The sequence below is a fragment of the Hippoglossus stenolepis genome, chromosome 11 (genome assembly GCF_022539355.2).
Source record: "Hippoglossus stenolepis isolate QCI-W04-F060 chromosome 11, HSTE1.2, whole genome shotgun sequence".
Classification (NCBI taxonomy): Eukaryota; Metazoa; Chordata; class Actinopteri; order Pleuronectiformes; family Pleuronectidae; genus Hippoglossus; species Hippoglossus stenolepis.
The window spans coordinates 20,052,421-20,075,217 of NC_061493.1; the positions used below are offsets into that span (position 1 = coordinate 20,052,421).

General features: G+C 40.4%; 2 protein-coding genes across 2 annotated transcripts; both read right to left on the bottom strand.

Annotated features, from left to right (window-relative positions):
* Positions 1 to 1,253: 1,253 nt before the first annotated feature.
* vapal (VAMP (vesicle-associated membrane protein)-associated protein A, like) lies at positions 1,254 to 13,215 on the bottom strand. Its single transcript, XM_035169490.2, has 6 exons — positions 13,013 to 13,215; positions 6,446 to 6,598; positions 5,538 to 5,641; positions 4,540 to 4,620; positions 3,188 to 3,367; positions 1,254 to 2,236 (listed from the first exon to the last, which is right to left on the bottom strand). Exons 1-6 carry the CDS (start codon positions 13,068 to 13,070, stop codon positions 2,075 to 2,077), a joined length of 738 nt encoding a protein of 245 aa, XP_035025381.1. The 5' UTR covers positions 13,071 to 13,215; the 3' UTR covers positions 1,254 to 2,074.
* A 1,284-nt stretch (positions 13,216 to 14,499) lies between these two features.
* rab31 (RAB31, member RAS oncogene family) lies at positions 14,500 to 22,112 on the bottom strand. The gene is made up of 7 exons (XM_035169491.2): positions 21,885 to 22,112; positions 20,083 to 20,162; positions 19,553 to 19,634; positions 18,272 to 18,343; positions 17,661 to 17,767; positions 16,702 to 16,811; positions 14,500 to 16,512 (listed from the first exon to the last, which is right to left on the bottom strand). Exons 1-7 carry the CDS (start codon positions 21,918 to 21,920, stop codon positions 16,415 to 16,417), a joined length of 585 nt encoding a protein of 194 aa, XP_035025382.1. The 5' UTR covers positions 21,921 to 22,112; the 3' UTR covers positions 14,500 to 16,414.
* Positions 22,113 to 22,797: the final 685 nt, after the last annotated feature.

Below are 22,797 nucleotides of genomic sequence, written 5' to 3' on the forward strand. Positions count from 1 at the left end.
CTTGTATTCGCCTGACACCATCATCATATAATCAGTAAACCATGATGTAATTCTCACTCCAGTGCCCAGTAGGAAAAACTATCCAGGTCTTTTCCCACGCTACCCAGTTCTCCAGTCGTCACTTTGAATCACATTACTTCGGGCTTTAATAAAATGATTGTAGGTTTCGCTTTAGGTTAAAGTCTAACATCTTGTTAAAAGGTTCTGTACTTTAACCATCAGGCTGAAATGAGTTGAGTTCGGGGCCAAATGACCGGAGCAGAGTTTCTCCTCCACAACCTCCAGAATATACCAGAAACAGTCCAATGTTACTGTGGAGGATCGACCTGAAGAGAACAGAGCAACAGCTTCTATTTGGTGCAACATCAAATCAGTCAAATGTAGAATTGCCTTTTCTTTTAAATAGAATCAATCACACCTTGATTCATCTTGTCTGTGAAAAAGTAATGTGATTAAAAAAACAACCTCTGAAACAGAATGAACTTTGTGTGACACTGTTTTGAATTTTACTTGAGTTATGGATCAGCACAAGAACTCGTAGTCGTTTGCTTTTTCATTTTCGGTTCAGTTTATTTGTTTTTTGCTTAAGTTTGAAAAAATAATGAACTTCAAGCTCATTATAAAGCAGGTGTGAGCGCGATTCGTATCGATTTTAGAGACTTCTGGCAACTTTTAGCTGAAAGTCTCAAACTATAATACTTGTAAAATCTCAAATGCATTTAAAAACATTTGATGAGCTCAGATAAACTGCTTTCAAACATGCACTGGACATTTTCCTGAAATTATCTGGAATCTCTGAGTGAGTCCCTGTGAGAATAAAGCAGGAAAATGTCCAGAAAATTCACCACGAGCGAGTTGGCGCGTTGTTGACGTTCCTAACACCTGATAGACAAAAAATGAAAGACTACAAATATCTCAGGATGAAAAAAGAGGAGCCATATAAGTGGAAGACAAAGACGTCTACTTGGAAAGACAATGAGAGTCGAGAGGCTTTGGCGATCAGGGCGGATTTTTAAACAATCTCCAGCTGCTTTCTTCATATGTTGGAACACTCCAGAAAACGCCTGGACATTCTCTGGAGTTCATTTCTAAAAACTGCTATATGGGAAGAAAATAAATGATGGACCAGATATTTTGGAGGTCGCACTGATGCAGGAGTTTGGCACAAAGTCGCACTTCGTTCCTTTCCAAATCAAATGATGAATATTTGAGGCGTATTGAAGAGAGACACAGGAAAAGACTGCTATCAAAACCACATTTTTTCATTTTTATTTCTTCAATGCTTAATACCATGGTACAGGATTTTAAGAATGGAGACCTTATTTCAGTCAATATTTGCCTTAGAAGGAATATATGCTTTGTATAATAATAATAATATTAATAATATAAAGTCTGCATCGGTGCTGTGAGGAAAAGGAAAGGACAGAGATGTATTAGAAGGAGGCACCTATATCCCCAGCTGGACCTGAACATTCCAAGACAAGAAGTAGAAATTACAAACTCAACAAATTTACTTCGGAGGCAATCCAGCAACAGGTAGCAAGGTCATTGTGATGGAAGTTCTTTCCTTTTTTTTTGTTTAAAAGGATTTAAAACAACATTTACAAGACACCTAACATTCCATTCAATTCCTATTAAAAACAGAGAGAGAGATAGAGAGAGAGATCGAGAGAGAGAGAGATGAAAAAAAAAATCGAATCTTTTGACTGCCTCTTTCTGGCCCATGGTTCACTCTAGGTGCATCTTCCACGTTGACAGTATACATCTTTCATTGTCCCGCCACATTTACCTGTATAATCCAGCCATAAAAAAAAATAAACAGAAAACAAAAAAAAAAAAGGGGGGGGAGCAATCACTTTTTGTCGCCTCTTTTCTTTTTCTCAACTCTCTGTGTGTACTAACCGTGTGAGATTGTAAAAAGGCGACGCCTTCGGATGATGCTGTACAGATGTGTTCACTGTAGGCCACACTACCAATGATATGGCAAAGTCAACAGAAAGACTTCTTTGTTTTTCCAGGCCTGTTTTGATTCCGGAGCCGGGGTGGGTGATACGGCTGGCATGCATCCCCCAGTCTACAAGATGAACTTCCCTAAGAAGAATCCGATGAAGATGGCTGCTATGACGACGAGGAGGGAGGGCAGGGAGGCGGTGGTGGCTTCTCGGCCGAGGAGGCTAGTTGAGTTTGTTGTCATGTGGTCTGAGCGGGGAGCCTTTCTCATTCTAATACCATCGTCCTGTAAAATAAAAAGACACAATGTGAAGAGAGGGTTTTACAGCTTGAGGGCATCAACTCCACAGAGGAGGTTATGATTTACTTGTTAGCAGGTTCACACAAAAACTAATAAATCGATTACCAAAGTTTAAGGGATGAGACCTGGAAAACACTTTAAATTCTGGTCTGGATGCAGATTAAGGGAACTTCTTTAACCCGTTCATGACAAATAATTTATTTAGGTTATTAAACCTTTTTCTTTTGTATTTCTACCATAAGAACTGACAGAGGTGGGCGCTCTACTAAGTATAAACAAGGAAATCAACGTGCCTGGTGTAAATGCACACAGAAAGCCTCAAGTTAACCAGAGTGCATCTTTAACACTGGTCATATTTGACATTAACATGCATCACAAAAAGACAGTTAACAGGTGTAAATGTGCCCAAGATGCACTGAGGCTGCACTGAGATCCAAATCTCACCCAACAAATCGTGTGCATGGGCTTTATCTTGACATCTAAGCTTGCCAGTCACTCTCACTACACATATCTTACTCTTTGATTGTAAAAAACATGCCAACTTTGGCCTGTGAGACACTTACAGGCACGAGACGACTGAAATAGGATCAATTGATTGATTAATTCATTCATCAGACTTCCTATTCCAGTAATTTCCATTCATTCATTTCCAGTTTAAAAAAAATGAATCCCACTGCATCTGTGATCCGTCAGAAATACATTTTCCCTGTCCTCTGTAGAACTCAAAGGTTAAGAGCTATATTTAGCCGGTGATGTCACAACCCAGAGCGAAGTTAATGAAAACAGCAACCTCTCCACAGGGGGGCTCTGAACAGAAGCTCATGCTAAACCCCAAAAAATGTTAGTGACAACTGGTTTTAGCTTCATCCTTTAAAAAAATGCATAAGAATGAACAACATTTCATCATATTAAGTATTATTTTTCAACAAGTCTGACCTTTAGTTGCCGGTTCTCCTCAACCAGCTTGTTCATGTCAGATTGGAGCCTCTTGCACTTCTCCTGCACTTTCTTCATCTCTGGATCGTCCTGTGGGGCAGCAGCTGGCACCGAGGCCGCTGTTGGATCGGCCTTCACAGAGTTCATCACCGGGGCCGCTTTGGTCGCCTCCACGTCATTCTGCCAGACAGGGAGAGAAGCACTGAAGTCAAATCCAGCGTGCCCTGAGCTAAGTAGGGAGGTTAGCCTCTAGACAGGGTTGCCCGAGCCAAAGAAAGGCAGCGTTGTCCCGAGGCCCAGAAGCTGCGATCAAAGAGACCAGGGAGGAAACGCGTCCCTCCAGAGGTCCTGTTTGATGTGGCTTTGTTTTGTGGGGCAGACAACGTGACGTCAGAGGGAAACGGGGCCTTTGTGATGAAAATACAACTAGTGCATTGTAAATGAAGGCTGACAATCAATGCAGGGACAGGATATGGTGTTAGGTTCCCTTGGGCCAAAATCTAAGGCAATCATTTATATTCTGTATAATCGTATTGATTTTAGGACTAAATAAACTAAACAGGAGCTACAGCAAACATGTTGGATCATTAATAAAAAGGGACCATCAAGACAAAATACTTCCATACTTTATTTTGACGGCTGTTTTACTGTTGATTCATTTAAAAGAAAAGTGAACGACACAAAACAGTAGAGCTGTAGAAATGTGTCAATTAAACCATTTTGATAACTGATTAAAGTCAGTTTTCAAACAAACAGATTTGATGCATTATAAATAAGTGCAGATTTTCATCATAAAGTCGATTATAAACTTTATTTATTTGATATTTTTAGCAATATATATATTTTATGTCACTGTCGCTGTCAACTCTTTGAGCTGAAAACATCTTGACTGTCAGTTACCACCTCTGACACACATGACGATCCAAACAGCAAAGAGTTTCACAACGGTTTTCTTCGGAATCCGCTTGTAACTACGAACTTTTCAATGTTGGCAAATCATGGATTGACAAGTATTTCAGCTGAGGCTCAAGAGGGAAACAGATGATAATCTATCGAAAAGAGCGAGTACGCCAAGAAACACACGTGCAGAAGAAAAACACATGGAGGTATGGTTTCTATATTCTTTCACATGAGACGTGATTGGCCAGCTTTTCCACTGGGACAGCACTTTCTGCTAATTTCCCATTATAGCAGGGGAGTTTTTTCCCAAAGTTTTGGCTTCTACGGGAAGCTTCGCTACTCTGGCAATTTTCAAACTTCGGTATTCAACGCAGGTCCACAGACAGATTGAAGGGTTGTGATTAAAGTCATGTGAAAATAAGCCGTTTTTCATTTTCAGCAGCACCTCTTACCACTTTATCATTTTCAGAAGGCAGCTCGAAGACACATCTCAGCTTGGAATCCATGAGATCATCAGGTTTTGCATCTTTCCACTGGAGGAGATGAAAAATGGGCATGTTATTCATCAACTCAAACTGCTAGCAGCTGGAATCTAGCCACACACACATGAATTCAACCTACTCCATGGTATTCACCTTCAATGCAGCCCTGACTCTATAAGAATTACATTTACATAAAACATGCACAGCTTCATTTAAAAACACTTAAAACCTCAGACGTTTTTTCCTGCACAAGGAAAGCCACAAACTGTCTAAAGTAAACATTTTTCCTCCCACTGGTTTTAGGTTGCATGTTCGAAATGCAGATGTAAATTTCCACCAAGTCAGTTCCTAAACTCTGAGACATTTTAGTGATTTTATACAAACAATGAAAAATGTACAGATTTACTCTGTGATGCAGTAAAGGGAGTAATGTGTGTCACCAGGGAGAAGTGCAACTGTTTATCTGATAATTTCGTGACCTTGCTGCTTTTCAGTTCTCTTATTGGTTCCAGTCAGACCTTTGTTCTTCTTCACTTCCTCATTCAAGGCAAGCCAGTTCATGAACAAGACTCCAAGGTATGTTACATGTTTTATTGACTGACTGAGCCTCTGCTGTCCTCTGCTGGACAACTGGAGAAAGTCATCTCAATTGGTTTGACGTTTTACCAGAACAGGTTTCGTTTAGTAACTCAACACAATGACAGTACACTTCCCAAAGTCCATGACTAAGTTCTATTATCTATTATAAATGGATAAGGGTCACATGGCTGTTCAGACTGAGGTCGCATTTCAAATAATCTGATCTGTATCGGATTTAGAGCTAAATATGAAAGTGGATTCCATGTGATTTGTGCTGTTCACCGTCATTAAACAATCAGATCTGGGTCACATGGGGCTGTGTGAATGTAGTCAAAGACATTTTAAACAATCTTTCAATCAAAGTTAATAAAAAAAATTAAATCACTTACCAAAGCATCCATGTCAGAAACATTTGGTGGGGCAAAAATTGTCTGCACCATGAATTTGTGTTTACTTTTCTCATTGGGGTCATAGTCAAACGGCTGCAGCATGACTGGGAAAGGAAGATGAAAAGATGAGTTTAAACTTTTGAGCAAAGGCATCTCTGCAGTAGTAGAAACAAAAGCTTCACTAAACAGTAAGAACGACGAGCCACATAAATCTAGACTCACCGATGGAACAATACTGGTGGAATTAATGAAGCGCATGTATTGCATTTTGAGATGATAATTTTCTTTTTAAATCCAGTTACGTTCTTACTTATTAAAAACAATAAGTAGAGAGTAGAGTTTAGATACACAAGCAAACAGACACAATTATATCTTTATTATATTATTCAAATCAGTGATAGATGTTCACACAGTCATTTTGTGTCTCACTTTATTTTTCAAGTTGATGTATTTTATAACAGGCAAAAAACAATATACTATCCCATTATATAATCAGCCATCAGCTGCCCTGCTCTTGAAGTACGTGCACCTCGTAGCTTACATAAACTCAAGCTGCTGCACGCATTTTACTTCAGTAACACGAAACTCTGGGACAGAATATTCCCACAACGCAACTAACATAATAAGAATCTATCACGCACCAAAAACCAAGTTACAGTAGCCAGATTGAGGCTAATATGACTTTGAAAAGCAGAAAGAAACCGAATTTCCCAGCAGCTGCATTTAAATGCCAAACAATCAAATTACCACAGCCAATCAGAGTAAGGTAATTAAGGTGTTAACCTCGAGTGCTTTACAGGCTGCACGGTCACTATTCCTGTTTTCATGCGGAGGAATATTCAGATGGTGGATTTTATTTTGGGATTCACATAAATAAAATGTCCACATCCTTCTATCTCGTCACTCACCCGAGATGTTGACAGTTGCTCCAGGATCGATGACGCCACTGTTTGGTCGTACACAGTACCTGCGCGGTGCCGTTGTCTTCACTTTGAAACACACTCTTTTGTCAGAGGGGTTCTTCAGTTTGAGGTTGGTGGTAACTACATCTGTGAAAGGACCTGATGGACAGAAACACAAAAAAAGTGTATTGTTACTTATAGCGAACTCTACTATAGGTTCACCCAAAAACAAGTAGAATTACCGCCTTACGGTTATAAGCGCTTGTGTTGGGACTCAGCATTTCTGAGGTATCGCTGTGACGAGGCCAGAAACAGGATTTGTGAGGTCCGAGACTTTTGTCCAGCAGAGTTTAATTCATTTGAGTCCAAGGTAATGTTTGTGGAAAATTTTAAGAAATGTACCTCCAGTTGTTACGGAGATATGACTTCACAAATATGGTATGTTGACAGATTGATGAATGGACAACCTGAAACATGATGCCTGTGGTCATGTCTGTTGCCAGTGATGAGCCATCAAATTCTAAAAGCTGTCTTCTCTATGGTTAATTCAATGAAAAGGATATTTTTAACGGAAAATCCTGCACTAGTTTCATCACAACAGGGCTGAGGGTTTCATGCTGCTGCATGAAATTGTAATAACTTTAGGAAATTGGCCAATTTTATTATAAAAGACAATGGAGGCTAAAAATGTTGCAGGTTTTGAGTGAAAGTGCAGAAATAGAGGAAACTCAGTGTTTCAAGTTACATCCCTCGTCTCTGGGAGAAACAGGGGCTGCCGTGTTTTGGTGCCAAAGTTAAAAGAACTGAAACCAACTTGATGAATAACACTGTCATGCTGAAACTCAATTTGGCCTACTTAATTAACAGGACTAATTCAATAGTGAAATCCTTGGCTTGAAACTCGATGCCAGGAAACTTTTACTGTAAATATCCTAAGAACAGAACAGATAGACACTGGGCCATCACTCATTTTAAACAATTAACAGCAGATTAATCAGTTTTCTAGTATTATGATCTTTGTTATCCAAGACTTTTAAGCTTTTGTCAACTATTGTAAGACAAATCAGACGTAGTTACAGGGCGTCTTGTTTAATGAAGTAACTGTCCTCCAACAGTGTCACCTTTTCCAATATTAAAAATGCATCTTAACATATTTTATTAACCATGCTGGAGGGAATTTGCTGTAAATACAAGCCTAAGCACGAGGCATTCGTGAAGACTGGGATCTCCATGTCCACCCTGGCTCCCAGCTCCATGCCTTCCACAGGTCAAACAACATCCAATCGATTAGGTTGTTCTACAGACAGCTAATTTCATAAAGATGTCCCATGTTCATATTGGAAATTACAGTCGTGCACTACCCATGTCAATGTATCAGGAGTTCAATAGTTAGCATTCCATCTTGTGACAGAGCTGGCTTCATATTAGGTCCTTAACCATGGTCAGCAGCGTCCAGCTTCCACATGTCATGTGGAGAACAACTGGAAACCAAATCAGAGATACCCCAAACTCGATCATCACAAATTAGCATGGGAAAAAAAAAAACATGTCCCATGATTCATGGTTAGCTGGTGTCACAGCATGGGTGCTATGGTGAGGTCTGCTGATTTCGCTTGCAACACAAAAGTCCATCAAGCATTTCTGTTAATGTCACAAATTCTACTCCATCGCTCGGGTTTCATGGAAGATTTTGTCTAATCAGCAGTATTTACTAAATGGGCTGTTGCATCAGTATTTCACTTAAATATTACCGAGGCCAAAAATAATTCACAATATTTTATCTTTAACAGTGTTAGCGTGTTTGATCCGATCATTGAAAAATGAATTGCTCAAAATGCCGATAGATGATGATCTCAGTGATGGACATGATCATAGATAGTCCAATTTTCCCATTAATGTATTAGATTACCATTATTACTCAGAAATATCATTGAATAAAAACTAATTTTGCATTTGACCCATTATAGTTTCACGTCTGCTTACAAAACTCAACCAACACACACTTGGCTGTTTGTGGTGCGCCACTGATACAGAAACTAAGTGGAGGAGGTCAAACAGAATGCATCAGTTAATATGTTTGTTTTTTTCATGGCTTTACATAAGTTTCGATTTCAACTCTGAGCAAATGGACAGAGAGAGAAAACCGACGAGGTTTGCTCCACACCAAGTTGGAGTGTGAACCCGATAGTTACTGCATCATATAAGTGTAAATGATTTAAGAGGTGCTGGATTGATTTACACAACACTATCATATGTATTATTAACAGTATCAAAATGGATTATTTGAATATTGTGTTTATTATCAATTCCAGAATACTGCAACAACCATATTCATCGATTTTAAATATACTTGGAAAAGGAGCTTCATGTTATACTCTGACCATTTCATCTTCAACAACCCCTTTGTGTATTTCAATGTTTTAATCAAGTACATTTTCATTAAAAACATACAAATTTAGCCAGAAATGATCAAATCTTTTACCTGCCAATCAAAAGGTGCCAGTATTTTAAATGTGTTGAATACATTTCTCATTTAAGCTGATTTGCTAAAAGTTTTACCTCTGCATTTTCATACATAAACATTAACTGTCAACGAAATTAAACCACTTTAAAAAATCCTACTTTCTATGCTATGATTTTAAACCTCGCTTGGAACTCTGGACTTCACAAAGCCTACAGTCACCCTTCTTTCACAACCACTGCTTATAAAGATAAGAAGCATTGCATGACCAGATTGGAGTAGCTCCACCCAGCTAAAGCAAACGTGTAGAATTATGGTGATGACTGAGGCGTTGTTTTCAATAGTTATGTCACAAAAGCATTCCGAGAAACCTGAAAAACCTCATCACAGGTGCCGAAGAACATCGGATCTTTCCACCCGTGGCCTCTGCTTCCAACACGTTTCATTAGACAAGTGACAGAATATGATTTTGTTCATGGCCAATACCTGGTTATTGTGAACGTTATCTTGAACGTTGCTTATTGTAGAGCCAGACAGACATATCGGTTGGTTGATTCTACGATGTTGTCTTATCACAGATATGTATATACAGGGGATGTTATGTTGCAGCTGGAGGACTATAGCGAGACAAAGTAGAGTATAGTGAGCCATCTCAGTCTAAATAATTAAGATTGTGCTTAGTAAACACATTAAAAACTTGCAACGATGCTGATTCGTAGTAAATCAATGATCATGTGGTTCACTCAATGCATTATTGACAGTTAAGAAATTACGTTTCACATATTTTCTACAAGTGGGACACTGAGATACAGATAAGGGATTTGATGCAGATCACAAGAACACGGCAGGCATGATAATTATAACCTGTCCAACATCAGAGCTGGTAAACCATGCCTCCTGACTCTGGATATGCCTGAAGCCTTTCTGGGGTCCTGTACCTGCATGTAGGATGAACAGGAAACAGGCACTTCTGGATAATGCACCGCACATACGGAATTATCAAGAGCACCTGTTCTTTAAATGGGTAAATGACTGAGGAGGTAAAACCTGAACTCAAAATGCCTCGACAATGGGGGGTTCATGATGACTGTCAGCCATCAGCAATGGAAGACAGCATCGTCCATCAGCCTAAGTCTACTGTGAACATCACTAAAACCAAGACTAGAACAGATAAAACACTGGAAAGCAGTTGTGCGCATCCCATATACGCCCACATCCACTGCCCAGCTCTGAGATGCCACCCTTGCTCAGGCAACTTTCTCTCATCTTGTTCCACGTATGCCGAGTTAGGGTCCCCCAGGCCGGTCCGGTTCTAAAAATATCAGCCAAGGAGAGGAGGGCTGCCCCTAAAGCTTGCTGGAGGAATCCCAGCAGGCGCTCTAAAACAGACCAGCTCTCAGATACACACAGACCAATTTAGCTCCGTCTCTGTGACAGCGAAGGAGCTGTGGTCATCTTCCTCATATCGCTCTTCAAAGACCAAAGTGGAACCATCTCATTTTCCACGGTGTTCCTTTTCAAACAGCCCGATTCCCGTCCATTTCAGTTAAACTCAATTTAGCGGTTTGGTTTAGATTGGACCAATCTCACATCTAATTTCACGCTGGATCAAACCAGGGGTGAACAAGTCGGTGCCAAGGGACAAAAAACAAACTCTTCGAATTACACACAGTACTTAGCTTCAAGCATGAATACATTAGGTTAGACCAGGACTATTGTACTACAGAAATATATTTACCAGCTGCGACAGCTCTGCTGCTATTGAGTGAATGTGTAGTTCTGTGATCATGAAACAAAAAAAAACATGGTCCTGGAGACCGCTACTGTAGTTGGAGCTACTACTGAGGCGGCTTTGACTTTGGCAGGTGTTTCTCAGTCTCTCTGTGCCTGCAGAAAGATTTTGTCCCTACAACAGTTACAAAACTTTACAGGTGTTAGAAGATGGATGTGGCCTGACCCATAAGAACAGAGCCCTCATGGAATAATATGGAAACGACTTCAGGCATCTTGGCTGGTGTGTTCCCATTGAAATAGGGTCCTTGGTTTTAAACGGTTTTGCTTTATAATATAAACTTCATCTTAAGACATTAGTATCTGTTTAAGACAGTCATTGGGATCTACTTCCTCATGCCTTCCAGTTTTGTCAACAGGGCAATAGAAAAGAAATTGTTGATCATTTTAAATTACAACTAAAACTTAACAGTATCAACATTATCTTTGTCATAACTTTGCAATTCAGCCTTGCATCCAATCCAGTACACAACAGGGTAAATGTTTAATCTGATGAGGGGGGGGAAATGTAAACCGTGTGACCGGCCGGTAATCAAAATAAGTCAATTTTCTTAATAAGATAAAAACAAGCGGGGGGGGGAAGAAAAAAACATTAATTGAAAACGTTAATGTATCGAAAAACAAACTGAACCACAGCGGCAGACATCTACATAAGTCTTTCAACAACAGACTGAAGACTGGTTCGTGCACCAGTAACCTCTTGTACCTGTCTGAGCTTGATTACATGGTTAAGTTTAAAGTCTTAACATTCTTCTATTGCGTTTAATGCCTATATACAAACACTGTCTGTATCTTGATGCATGAATCTATTCACCACAATCCCTGCACCTAATAACGCAAACCACAGACCCAACAGAGACAGAAGAAAACACTTCTCCTGATTGGAAACTGAAACCTGGCCAGTTTAATACAGTCAGGAGAATGTTAACAGGTTTTAAAACATCTCAGCCTTTGACATCAGGGGTAGAGTCTCAACTGTGCAGCGGTGCATTGAGATGTGACTAATCACTTTCAAGGGAATCCACCTCAGCACCAAACTATCTTAATGGCCGAAGTGCACCCCACCCAGAGCCACCCTGTGGATCAGGTATTTGAACCGGTGACCTTTCGAACAATTCTGCCAAGTCCAAACCACAACCTTTACCCACTCAGAGCTAATCTTGGAGAAGAATCAACCTCCTAGAAACAGGAAGACAATGAGCAGCGTGACTCTGGGACAGTGGTGCTCTCAGCAACAAGAAGTGTGTCCTATTGGGAACCATGACTCCAGTGGGGACAGATTAACAACCAGGACAAATGCAAGGAATGCAGAGAGGGACTCAGTCTAAACGAATCATGGTTCAACTAGAACAGCAAAAGGTGGTGTCATAATAATTTACCCCCAATTTATCACCCATCATGGTCACTTAGCTTAAACACGAGCAACAGTTGGAATCACATGCATGTCACAAACTCTTCGTGGATTTTCTTACGTGCTGAGGTTGTTGGTCTGTGTGACAGTGAGTTACACAATACGACCGTGTGCTGTTGCACAGGAGCTAACCGGGTAGCTTACACATCAACTTTTGCATTAGCAAGCTAAGCTAGCTAACGTGAGCTGGACGTTATCAACCGCCACAGCCACGGCAAATCAGTGGTTTTCAAATGAATGGGTTACACTGGTTTGATGGGAGTGTGGGAAAACAATGGCATCGTCCTCACTGGGAACGACCAGCTGATAGAAGATGGGGAGGGGAACCAGAGTTAGCATAGTGTTGCTTTAAACTGTTGATGTTAACGTGACAATGTAGCTTAGTTAGCTAAGTTTGCAAACCGCGACTGTGTCATTTAGCAGCTTGACATCTCGTAGTGAGTAGAGAGGTGTGTCGGCTCGGACGATCTAATGGTCGCTAGGAAAAAAATAATAATTTCCTCCTAAATAACGTGCGGGTTATTAGCAGGGAGCCCGGTTCTGCTGATGCTAATGCTAGCAGAGGCGTAGCAGCTCGTGTTTCTGCTAAAGTGACGCGACTAAAAAATAAAACCACGGCGTCCACTTTGAATTCCGCCTCGCAGCCGCGGACGGCCGCCCCGCATCGCCCCGCCGCTTCCCCGGGGGTTGTCACGGGCGGCCGGGCCGGCCAGGGGCGCACGCCACGCCGGTTCATCCACGTCACTACAGTGCGAGGCTCCAGCGGCCCCGTCTCGTCGGTGGCTAACTTTAAAATGGCGGTGAACGCTAGCTCGCTAGCATGCTAGCAGCGCGACTGGCGGTGGTCGTCTCAGTCGGGCAGCACAACCCCCCCCCACATCTCCCCCCCCACCAGAACCCACGCACCTACCTTTGAATTTGAGGTCGACAGGAGGGTCGAGGACGAGGATCTGGTCCAGCTTTGACATGGTTGCGGCTGCGGGGAGGGGCGCGCTGGGTGTCGGGGAAGAAGCTGACAAGTGGAAGTGTTCGATCCCCGCTGCCACCGCCGAGTCAAACGCTGACTGAGCTCCGCCAGCGAATCACCGTACAAATACTGGGACGCGCGGGTGCACGGCGCCGCCGCCGCTGCGCGCCCTCGCGGCTCCTGATATGATTATGCTACAGTAAACGAGTTACACTGCGCAGAACAAACACCTTATGAAATGACACGAAGCCTGATGTGACCTCCTCTGATGATCACCCACTTGTTTATTCACAGACCTTTTCACCCACAACTTGCAGCAATTTGCAGCATTTGTGTTAGAATATCATCTCAGTCCTGTAAAATGCAGTTTTAAACCCTGGTTTCACTACATGTTGCTCTTACTGTCTTAAAAGTTGTTCTTTGGGTAAATGAAGTTTGCACAAACCTTCACAGGAGCCACCAACAATGATCTGGTACCTCTGACTATTATATTCCATAATTTCTATACAAACCACTATATAAGGTGTATATAATGTACATACAGTATCAGAATTACTCCGTCAAAAACTGTGAAATATAATTGTTACAGTTTACATCATTCATGCTAATTGAAAAGTTCAATCTTATCAAATTGCTTCCTTTCTTTCTACGTGTCAATAAGTTAACACATGCTTGATCAATTCGTCTTATAGCTCTCGAGGCTGGTTGCAAAAAAACTGACTTAGGTGAAGCAAAATTAAATACTTTTACTTGAAGTAAAGAAAGTAAGAAATAAGAGGTAAATTGCGTATTTGTGGGACTCCTGGTGTTTCTTACAGTGTTTTTTCTCAGTTTGAACTCTGCATATCCCAGTGTGCTCACCGCTGACACTGATCGCTGCTGTGTACTGATAAGGACCCTGTGGAATGCTCCTTCCTGCAGGAAATCTGTGCCGTTTACAGCTTTTACGAAATTCCATGATAACATAAATGAAACTGTATCAAAATAACACAAACTCATTTGTTAAGGGTTTCTAGTTTTGGGTTTAAAGCTGAACGGTTGTGGGAGAGCACTGTCACTTTATAAAACCCTTTATACGAAAGGGTTAAAAAGAGAGCAACGTGTAAAATATAGGTCGTTTTAGGTAAAGTGATAAAATCAAGGTTCACTTTTTCCACATAATGCAATTTGCAGTAACTGGAGCAAAGGCCTCTCCTTCACTGTGCAAACAAGTTGTGTAAATTTTTGATTTCTGGGGGCATCATGGTGGGTAAGTGGGAATGAAAACTATGTTCTCATGACGTCAGGGAGTTAATCCAAGTTCTGACCTTTGGTTAATGAGTACCATCTACTTTGGCTCATTTTTCTGGTCTCTATCAACAAAAGTTAAGATATAAAATCACTGCAGCCTTTGTCTTTCCAGGTGGAGAGTAACACAGAAAGAGAAAAAGTAGAATAATTACTTCTTTATTACATTGATTAATATACAAAAGTTAAAAAGAGGATACAGGGAAGCATGACTTGAGGCATACAGTCTAAGGATTGCTGCAGGTAACTGTCTGTTATCTGTTATACGTGCAGATAGTCTGTACAGATTTAGTAATTCATGCATTATTCTTGCAGGATGCACTTTTTAGCCATGACAAATTTGTTTAGAAAAACAAAGGCACTTGTTTGGAGGACATAAAGTTCTTGTTGGAAATGGCAACAAGTAACCTCACATGAAAAGTCTTTTCTGAATATGTCCTTGTCTGTCAGTGTGGAAGTGAGGTCATTCCAGATTGCATTAAAAAAAAATCATTAGGTTGAACTGCTAGTAAACTTTGACATACTCTGCATCACATTCTGGTTGTAACGTACTGGATGGTTGTTTTTCCCAGAAAGCAAAGACAAATTAATTGGTAGATTGTTGAATGCAGTTCGGTGGGACTTTGCAAACATGGAACAGTACCTGTTGGTAAAACTAGACTACAACTGCATTATTAACTGAGCTCCTCTAACCCATAAGAGTGGATAAAATAAAAAAATTTCTAAACTGACAAAGAATAAATGTAAACATGGTTTTAAAAGGTAATGAAATGTGGAACCAGAATACTGATAACATTTAAATCCACGTTGTCCATTTCCACCTATCAATCACTATTGTTATGACGTAACTGTAACTTTCAACATTTAAAAAAACTTGTAACTAATACTGTGGTAAATTTAGCAAAAGTGCTGTTATAAATTTCTCGAGTGGTCAAATCCAAGAGCAATACTGCAAAAGAAACGGCACATAATCTCATTTTTGATAATTTTGCTAAGGGACTTTCATTGTTAGCACATTTCCACTTTTTTGCACGAATATATTCTCATAATTCTTATCGATTTTGGTTAGTATACACAAAACACAACCTTTTTTTAAAAACTCCAACAGCTGCAGACACATTAAGAATAAAATACATGCAGGTCTTTTCAGTTCCAAACAGTATTAAATGTGACTCTTTTTCAGGTAGAGATACTTCTTATGTTTGGCAGTTGTATACAGTCATTTCCTGTAGTGAAATCTCAAGACAACACACTTAAGCATGTGGAAAAACATCTTTAACAAATCACTATGTAAACAATCCTAGCATTGGTCACAGTGTTTGAACAGGGGGTATCACACCGCAAATACAATTAAGGCCTCTAAGCTGGTTATTCTGCAGCAGTACAGTCAAACACTTACGCAGCAGATGGACAAAGGAGTGGAATGTAAAGCCGTAAGGCATCTGACCTACACAACTAAATTCCCGTCCGAAGTTCGACCTCAACATCCTCTTATAGAAATAATCTAAAGAAAAAATAATATATACGAGAGACAGACACAAACACAAAAGCTCCACGAGAAGCAAAAGTGTAGACTTGATAATACAAAATCAATATAAAAATGTTCATTAAATGTGTTTGTGCAATTGAAGAGCCACAGTGAAATCTGCAGAGCAGTTGACTCTTGCAATAAAACTGTAGGTGCATCAGCAGCCAAAGCCCAGCTTTAGTGAGCTCCTCAGGTGACTTGTAAATACTTTGTGTTAAACTTTAAAATTAATAAAGATAGAGGGATAAAACTGCCTTTTGTAATGGGCTATGTATTAAATCGCAAAACATTTTATGTAATGCAGGCAAAATACCACCTGGGGGGGACAAACTGAATGTTTCCTCCTTCCTAACAACCCATATTAACACTGCTGGCAGGTTTTCTGTTTCATGTTGCAGGTGAACCACATGTGCTATCTGTCTGTGCACAGGCCTGTCTTTCACCTGGAGTTAGACACCGTGCATGTTGTGGACGATGAGCAGTGCTGGTGGGGTCCCTGACGCTGAAGGAAGTCATCTCCTCTGTTGGTACTAGCAGCATCTCCTGGCAGACAGAGCGGGCTGCCGGGTGAGTTGGAAGGATTCGTTGCTGTCCACCTCAGGGTTTTCCAGAGGTGGAATCTGTTTACCTAAAAACAACAGGACAGGGTCACTTACAGAGCGGTTGTGTTGTTAAGCCAAGTTAAAGTCTAGTTTACATATTTTAAACATCAGTCTTTTTTTTAAGCTTTGAGTAAACAGCAAAAATCTCTCTCTTTTCAGTTACACAGTTTCCACACACACGTGATACAGACACAGCATAGAGACATGAAACCTACTGATTTTCTGAAAGAGCTCCTCGACATTGACAGCATTTCTGGCGCTAGTCTCGATGAAAATAGCTGCAATTGATTCAGCAAACTCCTTCGCTTCTTTCATTGGAACTTCCCTGTAAAACAGAGGGAAACCAAAGTACACAAGTTAATGGTTTTTATGAGAAACATTAAACTGTATCAATCACAAGTGGTCAGCTCAAGGTACAGGTGTGAATGAAAATGCCACATTTTTACAGCTGTGTAAATGCAAGTGCATCCTGGGCCACATATGAAGGAGCTGACGTCTCTGACAGGCCACAGTTTCACAATAAATCTGAAGTATTCTTACAATTCTCTGTGCCTGTACGTTGATTTGTTTGTGGCCACTTTCACAATACCAACACTGAGCAACAAGTAATGATTTTAGTTTTTTTTCTAATGAGATAAATCGGCAAATTGATTCCCTCAGTCCCTCCATCTCTCGTTTGTGCCGGTACACAGAGACACACACACACAATCATTGACGACAGACACATCTTTAAACTCAGACTCACCGAAACCAACCTAATTTGATCTTATTAAACAGAAATGATGTTTGCGTGTATGTAGACCCGGGAAGCGAGATATGATCACAAGGTCACAGAAAACACATTCATTTTAATGCCAGATGTGAACAAACAAAATGGGATCTGTTTCCTTGTGACCAGATCTCTAAGGACAGATGTTAATACCAGGTCTGAACAGGGCCTTAAAAGAAGGGATGCAGTCATTTAAGAGTCCAACCTCACAGTAAAGTGAATCTGTGGGAGCTAATAAGGAAAAAAGGAAGTTGTTGCTGTTGAGAAATGATTAAATTAACCTGTCAATGTCGTGTTGTAGTAAATAACATTTATATGTATCGTTAGAGTCACTTTAAGTTTCCTCAAAGTGTCTCTTTTATTCTTATACAGTTATGACAGTCTAAGAGAAGAAAGTCCTCCCACCTGATGTCTCCTAAATCGTTCTTGTTTCCAGCTATGGCTACGACAATGTCCTCTGGACCGTGCTCCTTCAGCTCCTTCACCCACTTCTTCAGTGTCTGGAAAGAGTCCTGAACAACAAGAGCAAATCATTGTCAACTCTGGGATCGGTGCTTTGTGAGAACGTGCCCCACATTTCCTTCAAGTCGTGACACATACTCAAGGCATTGGATGGTATTTTTCAGACAAGTTTCCATGACCAACCAGGAAAGAATGACATTTGTAGGTCACGAAAGCAAAGCATTCCACAGTGATGGAAAAGTAATTGAATTTTACATCAAGCTTTTACTGTGAGACCAGCTTTTTCAGCTGCGCCCTTTTAATAGACCAGTGAGAACACAACAGCAGCTCCAGTGGCAGAGTTAGAGATGAAAGACATCGCTCAAAAACACTTCAACAATACTAAGTTAAAGAAAAAGGGGGATGTTTCATTTTTCATTTGGCCTACTGGGTTCTACTGGGTTTCTGCCAACAGCTCTGGAGCTTTAAACCACTGGCCATGTCACCACAGCAACCAAGATTGAATTATTATCACTCCACTGATTTAGAGGTGATGAGTGTTGTGTTATTCTTACCAGTTTAGTTATGTCGTAGACAATGACAGCAGCAGCCGATCCTCTATAGTACATAGGAGCTAAGGAGTGGAACTAAAGAGAGACAACACATTAAAAGCAGGTTTTAAAGCATCTCTATAGCAAAGTCATGCAGTAGTATCACCAAATATGCATAAATAATACTACTTCAATAACCTCCTATGACCATTATGATTAATGGAATCATTAATGTGAAGCCGGCTTAAAAACTGAAAAAAATTGTGTGTTAAACCATAAAGACAAACACAATATACTGTGATGTGCTTTTACTGTGGTGAGTAACTGAAAAGCTTCTTCCTCACATGTTTCAACTCTTAACTCAATCTGAAGGTTGCTCCAGTGTTTAGTAGAAATGCTCTTATAGAGAAACTTAACATTAAATGACACAGACTCTAATCTGGCCCCGTGGATTCTGCACGTTACATTAAAGCAACACTATGATACTTTTACTGAGCCACAGCGCCCTCTGCAGCCACACGTAGGGATTCGTTCTCCATGTCTGAGTGATTACGTGGTTTTCATGCAGAGAAAAATCAAAGCCTGTCAATGTTTTGACTGGAGCTCTGACTGCGTTGTCCCACTCACTGAACCGAAACACAACTGAACGGTGGATATTACCAATGAGCCCCATCTTCCCATCACTCCCATCATCTCTCCCATCTTGTATGTAGAGTTATCTCAAATACTGATATTATTATCAGTCTCAAAAATAATATCCAATACAAACAATATGGGGCTCAGTCAGTGTCTTTACTTTAAATGCTGCCGATGACCATAGTAACATCGTCTTTGTTGACGGCTGTGACTATAACCCGCCCCAATAGTAGTAGTAAATTCACATTTTTGACAGTGTGTGACGTTGTTCACAGATATTGAGCGAGATCTTAGATAAAGACGAGACTCAAGTGTGATGAATGTAATATTAGTCCCACATAGAAAGAGCACAATGAACCCTGGTGACAGAGGTCTCAAGGTGTCTTTTTCACACACAAGCAGGAAATACTTGCACTAGTTTGATCCATCGAATGGATCTCGATGAGGAGACCACAGTCTCATGACCTTTAATCCCTTGGTAAATCATCCTGTTTCACACCTAATAATAACTCCATGTCATGTGGACCCCTGACAGTGAGGCGATTGTGTCACTGTTTGCCTCCTGATGCAAAGTATGACAGAAAGATTGACGTGACTCAGAAGAGTCATGTGTGTTACTTCAGAGCTCAGAGTGAGTAAATTAAGAATAGCTGTGGTGGATGCACTCACCCTTTCCTGTCCTGCTGTATCCCAGATCAGAAATTTGTGCAGTTCGTGTCCACATGGAACTGTTTTGGTCAGGAACGATGCTCTGTGGGGGACACAGTGGTTTTTACTTTGTATTTGTAAGACACAGGAAACCAGTCAGCACTGAGTATCTAAGCTTGACATTTGCCCACTATGCAGTAAACTAGAAAATTTGCATTTCATGTATCATTTATTTTTGCATTACACCACTCCCTACAGGCCAGGTACTAGAGTTTATTTTAAGTTTTATCCATAGGCTTTAACAGAAACAGTGCAAGCATGAAAAAAAATATGCTTTTGAATGCTTTAGATTTTAATATATATATTTTAAAAATGTTAAATTACACTGAGCTGAATTCAACTAGATTGTTGCAGATTCTGACTTAGTGTTTGAATTATTAGCAAAACCTCATTGTCTAATTTGAGTGCTTCAAATAATCTGTAATGATTTTAGCTGTATGTGACTGATCTACTGTTCTGGTCTCTCATGATCTGTTTTGTGATGCTCTTACCCTATGGTGGGACTAATGTTGTGGTCAAAGTGATCCTGAACGAACCGGCAAACAATGCTGGACTTCCCTACACCAGTGTCCTGTAAACAGAGGGTTACAAGTCATTCAAAGCGATCCCAACACACATGTAAACAGAGTCAGTTCTCAGTATTGAACACTAGTGATTATGCAACTGTCTGGTCACATGCCTATCCCATCAGATAGTTTCCTGTTGGTCCATGCATCCTGCAACTAGCTCTGTGTTCAAGTCGATATCACTTCAGGAGAACAAACTGCATCAGTCACTAACAAAACAAGTTACTTAACAAAAAAAGATTACAAGCTTTGAGGACCTTTCTTTGGTTTGGTTGGGTTTAGTCATTAAACCACCAACAGTTAAACCACTTGTCTAAATATTCAGACAGAGAGAAAACAACATGGATTCATAAGAATCTGCAGAGTAGCATTCGGGGGGGGGGGAGCTGTGGTCGCAAAGTCCCGCCGATACACATTCTAGACAAATCGTGAGTCAGTCCCAGCTTATAAATATATTTAATGTGGGATAGGGATGAAACAATTACCGGTTTCACTGAACACTGTGCTAAACTTCCTGAAAGTCATTTGTACCATTTAATGTTTTATTACCGTGACGACTTGGTTGAGACCAAAGTCAGCAAGTCTCCAAGATAAAAGGCGCAGCATTTGTTGTGTGTTGTAAAAACATGGCGGAGGGAGCGGCAGGCAGGTGGGGGCTCTAACAGCAGAAGAAATGTTAGTGATCTCAGGCCACTGCTAGAAAATGCTCACATCCACTGTCGCTACATTGCGTGAGTTTAGCCAGCGCTGATATTTTGTCCCGACTCTTGACATTTGGAGTCGCATATTATATCTATATAAAACTTTAAGTCTCAGTAATTTTTGAACATTTACAGCACATTTTAACAATACCGCAATAATACTCAGTTTTGTTCACTATAATCGTGAGAGAAAATTCTAACACAATTTCATCTCTAGTGTGGGACTTTTTAATTTGATCCATGTCACGTCTGCTAACATGGAGGAGGCTTGATTTATGACCTATGCTGCAGCCAGCCACCAGGTGGCGATTGAGACGCTTTGGCTTCACTTTAGGGCAGAAGTCATGTCGTCCATCTTTGTAAGCAGCTAATGATTAGGACTAATGACGGATTACCTCATCTAATGTCAGAGAGGAAGCTTTTTATAGTTTGATAAACTTCGTCACTACCCTTTAACTGTAACTCGTTTTATTCTGGCTTCACTGTATTTATGACTCATGCTCTGCTTTTTGACACCTCTAATCTTGGCTGCACATAGCTGAAATATGACTAAACGCTAACTTTAGACAACCAGGGAAGTGACAAAACACTGATAAATATAGTATATGACTATTAATAGGAGTTGCTGAGGATGAGCTAGGTGGAGCTAGCAGCAGAACCAGGTTTAAACGGAGGGGGCTGTGTTTCGCTAACGCAGCAGGAAGTTAGCGGTCGATCCGGCGATGACGCAATGGGCGATAAACTGACCGAACCGTTAAAACAATAAGACAAAACTTAACGAAAGGCTTCACGTGGTTGTTTTAAATGGAGAAAGTTTGACGCAGGCGAGCAGACAACGGAAGCTAAAAATTAAAAAGCCACCGGTCGATTAGCTGGGGGGGGGGAGTTTTCCAACAACACGTTAAAAGTTTAAATAAAATAAATATAAGAATATGTTGTTTACGTCAGAATCAGGTCAGAGTCGCTGCAGACTGGAGGAATTCAGCCCCAGGACAAAGTGGGTCGAGAGAAACATCTGTAACTTACCCCCAGGAGACAGACTTTGAGCTCCCTGATCGCCATGTTGGGTTTGGAGCGGTTTTCAATTCATTCCTCGTCGGTGTCTCGGTCACTGTCTTTCTCTCGACATGTTTGAAAGTGTGGATTAATTGTCCTCTTGTTGATAAAAGACAAACTGAGCCTCTGACACTGGAGCAGCTCAGCCGGAGGCAGCCGGGCTAATGGAAAACACTGCTTCCGCTGGGGACTTTCAAAAGTAAAAGTCCCCCTCTACTTGGTACAGAACAATGAGAAAGTAAAAGTGACGGAGAGTACCTATACTTTTCTGTTCTTCAGTATTTCTATTTTATGCTACTTCATACATATATATTGAATTTAGGAGGGAAATATTATTATTGTTGTGATCATTATTATTATTAATGATATACCTTGAATACCTTTTATTTTAGTTCATTCATCCTTTTGCCTTGGATTTAATAAGTAAATAAATAATAATAAATAAGTTATTAGCATTATGCAGTGAAATTGCTCCCAGGAGTGTTAGTAGCAGTTTACTGTCGGCTTTATTTGGTCAGTATGGCTAATGTTGACCACTTCATATGTTGGTCGATATTTAAATCCATAATAACGTATCATAATTCATGCTACAGGTCAATTTAATTCACCATCTTTACGTGAAACACAAATCATACCAATCAACTAGTAACTAAAACTGTGAAATAAGTTTATCTATATACAATCTACCAGTATGCTTTAGTTTTGAAACAGCACTTGGTTATTTCCTGTGTTTTCCGTCTGTTTTTGTTCTACTTGATGCGACTACTTTCCAAATCGGAAACCAGGTCAGAGTAAAAAAAAAAAAAGGGTCGGGTGGTTCCACTGTCTCTTAAAAACTGAATCATTTACTCAGTTAGTTCTTCACAGTTCACTTCTTCAAAAC

What these genes read in the sequence shown, in the direction of transcription:
- rab31 (XM_035169491.2), bottom strand. Translation starts at nt 21,920, where the DNA reads ATGGCGATCAGGGAGCTCAAAGTCTGTCTCCTGGGG. An exon ending in ATACAGCAGGACAGGAAAGG is followed by an intron (nt 18,344 to 19,552) that starts GTGAGTGCATCC and finishes GTCTCTCTTTAG; the next exon opens with TTCCACTCCTTAGCTCCTAT. An exon ending in AACGATTTAGGAGACATCAG is followed by an intron (nt 16,812 to 17,660) that starts GTGGGAGGACTT and finishes TCTGTTTTACAG; the next exon opens with GGAAGTTCCAATGAAAGAAG.
- vapal (XM_035169490.2), bottom strand. Translation starts at nt 13,070, where the DNA reads ATGTCAAAGCTGGACCAGATCCTCGTCCTCGACCCTCCTGTCGACCTC. An exon ending in TGTCGACCTCAAATTCAAAG is followed by an intron (nt 6,599 to 13,012) that starts GTAGGTGCGTGG and finishes TCTGTCCATCAG; the next exon opens with GTCCTTTCACAGATGTAGTT. An exon ending in AGCAACTGTCAACATCTCGG is followed by an intron (nt 5,642 to 6,445) that starts GTGAGTGACGAG and finishes TTCCTTTCCCAG; the next exon opens with TCATGCTGCAGCCGTTTGAC.